Source organism: Poecilia formosa, unplaced genomic scaffold (genome assembly GCF_000485575.1).
Source record: "Poecilia formosa unplaced genomic scaffold, Poecilia_formosa-5.1.2 Scaffold34, whole genome shotgun sequence".
NCBI lineage: Eukaryota > Metazoa > Chordata > Actinopteri > Cyprinodontiformes > Poeciliidae > Poecilia > Poecilia formosa.
In genome coordinates, this window is record NW_006799973.1 from 3243684 (window position 1) to 3253698 (window position 10015).

At 40.2% G+C, this 10015-nt stretch overlaps 1 protein-coding gene across 1 annotated transcript in view; it reads left to right on the forward strand.

Moving 5' to 3' along the window:
- The window catches only part of LOC103136826 (glutamate receptor ionotropic, kainate 5-like), a 32879-nt gene extending 23105 nt beyond the window's left edge, over positions 1-9774 (forward strand). Inside the window, exons 12-13 of the mRNA XM_016670433.1 lie at positions 3973-8766; positions 8798-9774. Coding sequence (XP_016525919.1) covers positions 3973-4605 — 633 coding nt within the window. The 3' untranslated portion in view covers positions 4606-8766; positions 8798-9774. The remainder of the gene's footprint in view (positions 1-3972; positions 8767-8797) is intronic.
- The last annotated feature ends 241 nt before the right edge of the window (positions 9775-10015 follow it).

Sequence of the window (10015 nt, forward strand, 5' to 3'; positions counted from 1 at the left end):
GTCTTCGTGTGTGCTCTCTAACATTTCAGTGTTATGAACCGATATTATGAAAGGAATGTACAAGTGTGCAACTCTGGACTGAAAAGAATACAAGCAGAACAAAATATGCAGCATGGTCTTGCCTGTGTTTGTGTCAATGTGCCCTGTGAGTGTTTGGTGTTTAACAATGTGGCAGCAAGTGTTTGTGAGCTAAATCTAATAAATCGGATAAGCAATATTGAGAAATGCCAATATTTGCTTGCTTAAACAAGTAGAGTGATCTTTTTTTCCCCTGGCATTAAATGTCATGATGTATCTTCTTTTACATGCCTCACATGTACGCTGGTATTCTTCGTTTCCATTATTGGATTACTTCTCACCCATCCCACTGTGCGTCTTCTTCTATCTCTCTGAAACACGCGCACCCCCTCTCATCCGGCCATCAGTGTCTGTTCTCCAAGAACGAGTACTGTTTCTGTTTATGTGAGCACATGACCTTTTCATATTTTTTGGAAAACAGTAATTGTCCGTGGTGTGTACAGGTGCATCGCAGTAATTTATGACGGTCCAAACAAGTGGAATAATTTTAAAGCCTATTTCATTATTTCAACTCAAAAAGTGAAACTCTTATAGCTCAGAAATTCTCCGTACACAAAGAGACGTCAAGAAATTACGACGTTAACTTTGATAATTGCTTTTCATTTTATGATGATATGAAAGTTTCTCTACCAAATGTCCAATCCGCAAGAGCTACTATCCTGCAGCTTTTAGATGCATCTCTTCTCCAACCACATGAATGAAAAATGATGCCTCTGCAGCCCTAAATGACATCCTGATGAGTGAATTCAGGCATTTTAATCACATAAAGCAATAAAAAAAGCTATGATACTGAAATGTGCTCAATCTGCATTGTTGGGTCTGATGACTATTCTGATTATCACTCCATAGATTCTCTATGGGGTTTTGATTATTCTGGTTTTCTGGCCAATCTGGTCCACTGTAACCATGGTATTTAATGAGATGTAGGTTGTGACGCCAGATCCACCAGTCGGTTTCCCTCCGCTGTGTGAAGAAAACAAATCTAATCCAAAAAGTTGCTGTGCAAATGAAAACAGACTAAAATTTATTGAGACATCAAGTGTTCATTATTTTCCAGCTGAATAAACAAAAACCTAGAGATCAGTGATGGAAAACTCTTTGGGACTTTCAAATAGTGTTTGCGTGCACCATCTGCTTTTTTCTTCAGGCATATTTTTATTTATTTACTTTCATATTTTGGTGTAATTATGAGGTAGTCCCACACAAAGCACCTGTGGTGTAACATCTTTAAGTGCAAAGCTTCCCGCCACCTTCTGCTGCACGGTGGAGCTGCCCCCCGATCAGAGCTGCCCCCTCGATCAGAGCTGCCCCCCGATCAGAGCTGCCCCCCGATCAGAGCTGCCCCCCGATCAGAGCTGCCCCCCGATCAGAGCATGTGGACATGGTTAAGGGAATAAAATATGTTCTTTATTAGTAAAGTACTGAATAAAACATGGGAGGCCAAACTTTTTGTCAAAAGCTGAAGTGTCAAAAGAATTTACAAATGGGAAATGTTAAAATGAAATCAAGCAATATAGTTGTTTTTTGTAGAAAATGAATGTAATTTATTTTGGATCCAAAACTTAAAATTAAAATAAATTTAATCCAGTTTTTCTTTTGGGTTTGATTGAACAAATTTATTGTTAAAAGAAGATTTGAGTTCCTTTCACAATCCTTGTTGAAATGCTGTTTTATAAATTAAATAAACTTTCAATGAGGTACAGCAACTTTTCAGTAAAAAGTCTCTACACAGATGTGGTTCTATTTATAAAAAGACAAATACTTTGTATTTTCTGTTTTTTGTTGTAAGAAAATTGTTTGTTATAATTTTACCCTGATTAAAAAAAAAAATGCACCTATACCTGCAATTTTGAATTGCAAGTTGGGAACCGCACAACATCACTGCAAGGGCCACAAATGGATCCCCGGGCCACACTTTGAACACCCCTAATATCTCCTCAGCTAATCCTTAATTCAGGCATTTTCAGTGTTTTTCAATTACATAAACAGTAATTGCAGCTGCAGCTTCACATGTTTTGGGTTGTGGCTCTTATAAAAGCTCAGTTTGTCATGAACAGAATCAACAGTGCAAAAATATATCCTCAGTAACTCTGCAAACTAAAGTATCAGGCATTTCGGCCGCAGCTGATGGCTCGTCCCTCTGTGGCAGTGAGGCAGGCGTTGGCTCATGAAGCTGGTTAGAAACCAGCCAAGTTCGTTTATACGAAACGTGTTTCCTCTGCTGAGCATGTCCACTTCCAGAGTCTCCTCTCACTGTGATGAAAAGTCCAACATCAAACTTCTTCCAACTTGCTGATCTCATGATGTTTCCAGTACTTCTACAACTCTAAATATAGACCTGGAAACATAGTAAACTTGTACAAACACTTTTAAAATCAAAGCTTTCTACATACAGTATTTATTTTGTCTTAGCACTGACTTCATAATTATCTCGTTTCTGCTAAGTTGTGCGTGCTTATGTGAAAATTTGAAATAAAACAAAGTTAACATAAACATGCAGTTATTCTAAGTCGAGTGTGGGTGGCACATTAGTTTCATAAAGCTCATCAGCAGAGTGCCCATAAGTTTCTCTGCTTCCTGACTTCAGACTGTATAAAACAAACTGGAGCAACACAAGCAGGTGCCACGGCTCCCCAAATCACCTCTGACTGCAAGTGCAAAATTCAATTTATTCTGTAAAGAAGACTTTGGACCAGTGAGCAGTTTGAATTTTTCTCCTTAGTCAAAGTAAGAAGCTTCTGACTTTGTGGTTGACAAGCTGCATAACACAGTTAAAGCCCCAGGTCTGGATGTGTGTGATGGTTTTTAAGCTCCGGCTCCAGCTGCCATCTGCACCTTGTGAATCTCAACACCCTCTTCACTGGGCTTAGCTTCACAATCCTCTCAAGGCTGGAGTTATCCCTGCACACTTTTTTTCCTGTAAAGCTTTTTCCTTCCACTTAGCTTTCCATTAATAGGCTCAGATTCTGTCCTCTGTGGTAATGATGCTGTGGGACTTAAACCCTTGTGACTCTCAGCCCAACATTTGTTAAATTGGCTGTTTTTTTCCATGATTTTGTCTGTAATATGGCCATTTATAACATCATATTAAAACAAATCCTCTTTGTTGATCTTTGGGGTTTACATTAGTTAATTAAGATCAGAATTAAGAAAAATAAAATCTTCAAAAACATCTCTGGTGTTTGATCGTAAACACCTCCACACCCCCTGTTAGAAGAAAGTTAAGCGTCAATTTAATCTATGTTTTGCTTTTTGAATTGGATTACTGGGATAAATTGACTTGTTAATGACCTACTAAGTTACAGAGATGCAGCTGCATGTAAATACATTTTGTTTGTCGTGTGTTCAAATAACAGCAGTCGTGACGTTGGAAGGATGAAAGAGATTTGTGGATGGGAAAGGTGTCTGTCCTTGTGAGATTTGTTTATGTCCACCTGAGTTTGCCGGCTGCCTGTTTGTTCATCGTTTCATAATGAAGTGTTCATATTCTACAGAACATTTTGGTGTTCTGCGTGTTTAGATTGTAATAACTCTCTTTGCTATCCTCCCATCTCTATCCATCTCCACGTCCTCCCCATCGCCTCTTTGTTCCTGTTTTAAAACATCTCTCCGTTTGTCGATGTGTGATTTCGCCTCACCTGCAACTCCTCTGTTTGCTACACCCACTGTGTGTTTTTCTGCTTTGGTGCTGCCTCCTTCTTTTTGAGCTCCTTTGTTTTTTTGTTTTTTTTCCTTTAAATATTATTGTTTTTCTTCTGCTTTATTTCTGTATTGCCTTACCACTGTCCTGTTGTGCTGCCTGCCTACTTTGTGTCTGTGGCACCTCCCCTTCCTTTGCTCCCTTCTCCTTCCCTTCTTTCCTCCTTTCCTCCTCCCTTCCTTTTTCTCCACCAGGTGTCTGTCTGTCAAGAGATGATCACCGAGTTCAGAAACGCCGTCTCCTGTAAGAAGAGCTCCCGCATGCGCCGCAGACGACCCCTGAGCAGCTCGGCGGCCCTGCGACACCCGACCCGTATCGCGCTCGGAGCGCCCCGGCCGCTGCGCCTGGTCCGGGAGATGCGGCTCAGCAACGGGAAGCTGTACAGCGGCGCCGGCCCCCTGACCGGTGGGGCGGGAGGGTCAGGACTGCCCGATCTGGGCCCCGGGCCCCAAAGGATCCTAGATGATCCGCTCGGAGCGAACACCACCCCGCCTCCGCCGGCCCCCACGCCTGTGATGCTGCCCGCCCGCAGCTGCAGCCACGTGAGGATCTGCCAGGAGTGCAGAAGGATCCAGAGCCTGAGATCCGGTAGCTGTTTGGGGTCGGCGTCCACAAGGATACCGCCCTCCTCCGCCCCGCTGCCGAGGCTACCTCCGCCCCCACCGCCGTCCTCATCCAACACAGACAGTGAGGGCGGAGGGGGGACCAGTCCGAGGCGGCAGCAGCAGCAGCGCCACAGCCCTCCGCCTCCGTCACCTCGCCGCGTTCCCGCCCCCCCACAGAGCAGCAACAACACGGACCTGCTGGGAGACCAAGAGGGAGTGTAGGAGCGCTGGGTGGGTGAGAGACTCGCAGGAATGGGTGAGGAGGTGGAGGAACACAAACTGTAAGTTTCTCCGGTTCACCCCGAGGCGTACAGATACAGAACCGACTTTGTGATGGTCAAATATTAGGCTGCTGTTTTTGGCTCAGATGGAAATTTTGGACAAATCTGAGAGGAGCTGCATTTTCCTGATGGATGATTTTCTCTCCTCTCGCATCTCCTTCAGACTACGAAGTTCTGGGTTTCTTTTCCAGAGACTCTGCCGGAGGCTAACTTGCCCTTTTAGTAAAACTGAAGCCGAACAGGAGGCTTAAAAACGGCAACAACAACAACAAAAAAAAACTTCCAGAGAATTATTTACTGTTTTTTTCTTTTGTTGTCTTTGTTTTGTTACCATTGTTCTAAGTGGGAATAAATACAGACTATGTGTAACATTTTGGTGGACTGTAACATTCTAAGTGAATTGACAACGGTTAATTTTTCCAGCATTTTTTGTGTCCCTCCCTGAGCCCTGAAGCTGCTCTTTTGATGATACTGTGAAAGTCTGATGAAACCATTCAAGGCGACATGCAGCGGCTAAAAGCTACAAGGTTTACACACTCCTGTTAAAATTTAGACTGCGACGAGTCGTTTCCAAACTTTCTCCATCCATAATGTGACATTTATCCCATGAAGTTTTACTGAAATATAAACAAATCTGTTAAAATTATAAAAATGAAATAGGTCACAATAACCTGGCTGCATCAATGGCACACTTCTAATCTAATACTAATATTTAAGATGAGAACTCGAGTTTGTTGCAAACATTTTGCTCCCCCATTTGTTTTCTGTTGCCACGTTTCCTCAAATGGAGATCATGTTTTTGTCCACGTCAATTAAATTATAGACATTTTCAAATATTGGTGTGCCCTGACTCAAAACCTACATGCTAAAGATGATGTGTAAAGTTCTGTGTTGGCCAGATGAGAATACAGAACTAAATCTGAGTCCGTTTTTAAGGTTACTGCAGATTTGGAGAATCTTTCAGCATCTTTAGGTAAAGATGTGAGATGTTAATAGATTCCCATCAAAGAAAACTGGGTGCTGAAATTCAGTCAAAATGTATCTAAAAATAAAACCCCATTAGATTACCTTTGTGCAAACACTAATGCAACATGACTATTGCACCTTTTTTTTTCACCCTAGCAGATCTGTTTGGTTCTCAGGTAATTTGAACAGGATATATTGTATGTCACATTAAAGTTGGGAGGGAATATTTGGAATTTATTCATCGTTTTCTAAATTTTTTAAATCTTAGAATTAAACTAGGAGTGTGCACACTTTTTATAAAACCACTGTGCTGCAAACACAGGCACAGAAAAGTGTGCGTCTCCCTTTCGTTACAGTGTGTGTGTGTGTGTGTGTGTCTTGTAAGTCTGTCCCTAACTGCTCTAAATGAACCATGTGTCCAACATCAAAACCCTTCTGCAGATGCTAGATAATCAGACGGCTCCAAAAAGAGAAGAGAGAGCAACCAAGAACCTTTGAAGTGTGAAATTAATCTCCCTCGTTATCCCGAGTAACATTCGCCGAACCTTTACTTTTACTTGCCTTTGTTTAAACGGCGTAGATGAGACGGACAAGGCGACGCAGGGAAACGGCGCAGAGAAATAAAACGATGGAGTAAAACTGACACCCTTAAATTAAAATGAGAAATGTGTCCCTCAACTTCTCCCATCATTACGACTGTCCTGATCTATTAATTCTGGGCATCTTTTAAGGGCCTTGTTAACGTGCCAGCAGGCTGCAGCACTGCTTACTGTTCAACACGCTAACTTGGCCGTCCACATTAGCAACTCCTGCCAGAGCGATGGACTCAACTCAGCCGCGTCAATAGTGTTTCAAGCTTTTGATCGCCTAATTAGTCCCCTCTGTGGCGAGGGACTCGTTCAGGAAACTTGCTAATGATTTTGAACACGTCTCTAAATATTAATTTATGTTAGCGGCCTCAAACGTCAATAAAGGCAGTTTGAAATCTCTGCTAAATTTAATCACAACCCTGGTAAAGATTAGTCAAAAGTAATCAAATGAAATTAACATTTTATTGCAATGGGAAATCCCACTGTTGATTAAAAATAAAAATAAAAATCCAACCTTTAATTTGAGTACTGAGTGAGGGGGAAAAATCTGGGCTAAGAAAGGAATGTTTTAATGGCATACGATATGATGGACCCCCAGTTTCTGTTGGGATTAAGGACCGCTACCGGGCTGAAATCTGCAAATGCCTCCAGAGACCCACGTCCTAAATGCTTGAAACTGCCTATTTTAATAGTTCAAACACCAAATAAACCCTAGTTATTATACAGTGAAAATCCTCTTTTTCACCAGAGAAGCTAACGTCCAAAGTCTTCCTCATCTCCGCTCTTGGAGGCGCCAAGGAAAAATAAACGGCATTCCTGGATTGGCTAATTAGCCAGCCAATAGCGTGTCAAGTAGCATTACACAAAGATATCACAGCTGCCCAATCTGTATCTTCTTTCACATATGTTTAATTTATGCTCTACAAAAATGTGTGAATAGGAACATTTTCCACAAATAAATTGGATTCAGATTCCATAGAAAAAAGTCACAAATGGGTGAATATTAAACCACAGTTAGGTTGGGGTCCACAGTAAATGTAACTCAAGCCTTTCTTAAAATAATAATAAATGAATACCCTTCTTTTTATTTGCCTCTAGGCTTTATGATGGTGCTAAGGTTGCTCTGTAAGCCAATCAGCTGTCCCATGTGTTATTATTAATGGTTAAAAGAGGGTTGGAGAAAATTTTAAAGGTTGGATTTTTCTAAATTTGTCAGTGTGCGATTATGACTAATTTAAAATGAGTAAAACCATCGTCATGATAATCTTCCTATTGTTGCCTCCAGATGCCAGAACAGTCCTGATCCAGCTGATTGTCCACAGGACTCAGCTGGCTGCAGGTGTTTCGGGTTTTCTGTGTTAAAAATCGAGCTTTCATGAATCTGCCGTTTTCATCCTGAAAGCCTGCAGCCTGCTGTGGAAACGCTTTCTTCGGCTCTTTGAGCCTTCGGAGTGTGTTAGAGGGGCGTCATCCAGCCGGGACGATGCTTTGTCTGCAGGAGTGTTTGTGTCAATGTCCCATCTCCACCAACACTGCAGGGACGGAGCATTTCCCAGCAGAACGTTGCACTATAATGAGGAGATCGATGTTATTTACTTCATCCATTTGACTTTAATGTTGTGGTTGATCTATATATAGGCAGGGTCCTTAAAGGGAATGCACTGGTGGGTTTTTGTCTTTTTTCCCCCTTTCAATTAAATCACTACACATTGAAGGTCACTGCTAATGAGTTGTCCAGAACTCATTTCAACCTTATTTACACCAGATAACTGTAAAAATATATATATTTAAAGAGATATCAGTTTGTGTTTGTTTCTGTTTAAGAAACACTCAAGACTAGAGTGATTTTAAAACTGAAAAGGATCTATTTTTAATACATGACTGCATTCAGAGTCACTTTAAATGCTTTTATTTTTACCAGCGGATTTGTTCTGCTCCTGAAAGTTGTCCTCATTAATATATCATTACCTTCACTTTAGTAACATCTGCTAAAAGCTGCAGCTCACAGCTGTTTTAGGTTGCTCTTGTAGTTTTTGTGTGAAACATGAGGAAGAGTTTGAGCTGCATAGTCACCTAAACTTTTTTGCATTAAAACTGCAAATAGCTGAGATCAGTTTCAGGTCAAATCTGTATGAGGCATAAATATTTACATATATTTACATAGATTGTCAACAAATGATGGAGGATCTGATGGAAATTAATGTCTGGATGATTAAAAGACCAAAGTTTGCTCTTGTTAACCTTAACCACTGCAATGTCAGCATTTTTCTTTTCTCTTATCAGCTTCTCCAGATTTTATTTGCATTTAATTTTCTCAAAATTTAACAGACATTTGTCAAAAACTTCACCAGAAAACCAGACATAAAAAAATCCTTCTTACTATATTTACTATAATACTGATGTCACAGACACGCATACAAACATTATCCTTACCAAAAAAGTAATTACTAATTAAATAAGTCTAACTTCTTTGAGAATGTTTTATAATATGAAATTCTTCATAATTCTTTGTTAATGTTGATACATTTATCAGAGTTATGATAAATGTATCAACCTTTATCATAGGTTGATACAAAGGTAAGACAAAGGTAAACGCAGAGACTTTCTAAAGAGGTAAAAGTTTAAATATGACACTAAATAAAACAACAAATTTAAGTTTCATGATGATCTATTAGATATGGAGTTACGTATAACCATAAATCATAATGTAAGCATACGACTAACTATGACATCTTCAATCTTGTTCCTGTTGCAAAGGTATATACGTTATTGAGCCACCAGGCAATATTTATCAAAAGTAAATACTGAAAGATTAGTTTTTTCCTGCTATTAAACTTTACATGTGGTGACATGGACTCCTGTGTTGTGTTGCGCGTAGAGGTGAGGCAGCGTACTTCCTTTGTAGGTGCAAAAAGGATTGTGTCCTGGAAAAGGTTTGCAAATTACTGCTGGCTTTTGAAAGGACGACCTGAAGTCTGCAGGAGACGGTTTCTTTCTTGTTGATTCATCCGCTGACCTGAGGCGAGTGAGGTCTGCAGAGCGTTTGATGTTGTTCTGGGTAGTTTCTGATGACTCACTGATGTGTTCTTGGAGTAATTTTGGTTGACCTCTCGCTCTTAGGAAGGTTAACCGCTGTTCAATGTTTTCTTCATTTTAAAAAGAGGCTCTCAACTTTAGTTCGCAGGAGTCTCAAATTCTTAGAAACTGTTTTTTGACCAGAATGATGTCAGTGACTTTGTTTTGGTTTCTTTAAACCCAGGCATAAAGTTTTGCTTTTTAAAAACTTTTAGCCTGCTTCATTTTTTGACAGGTTCTATTTAAAGCCTAAGTGTGCCTTACGACGCAGCACTCAGCTGTCTGAAAATGTGGGTAATTCATGATTTAACAATTATAGGCAATTATTTTTTCACACAAGGCCGGCTTGGTTTGAGTAGACTTTTTCACTTAATGAATTAAATCACTACTTAACTGATGGGGACTTTTTCAATCTCTGATCTTAAGATTTGTTTGCTAATCTTATGCAGGTAAAAGATAAAACAGAAAAATAATATGGAGGAAAAATCCATTTTCGAGCTGATATGAATTAAAACGTACTCCATCTATGTAAAACCACCTCTGATGCTCCAGATATTTTTTTCCTAATTAAACGTAAATTTCAAAAGCAAACGATTAACCTCATAACACCCTGATAAACATGTAACCTCGTCATTTCCGTTTTACGTCCCTCTATTAGTGTTCTCTAAAGCGGATGATCTAACGGTTAGAAAACCTGCTACCTATTCCTTCCTTCCTGTG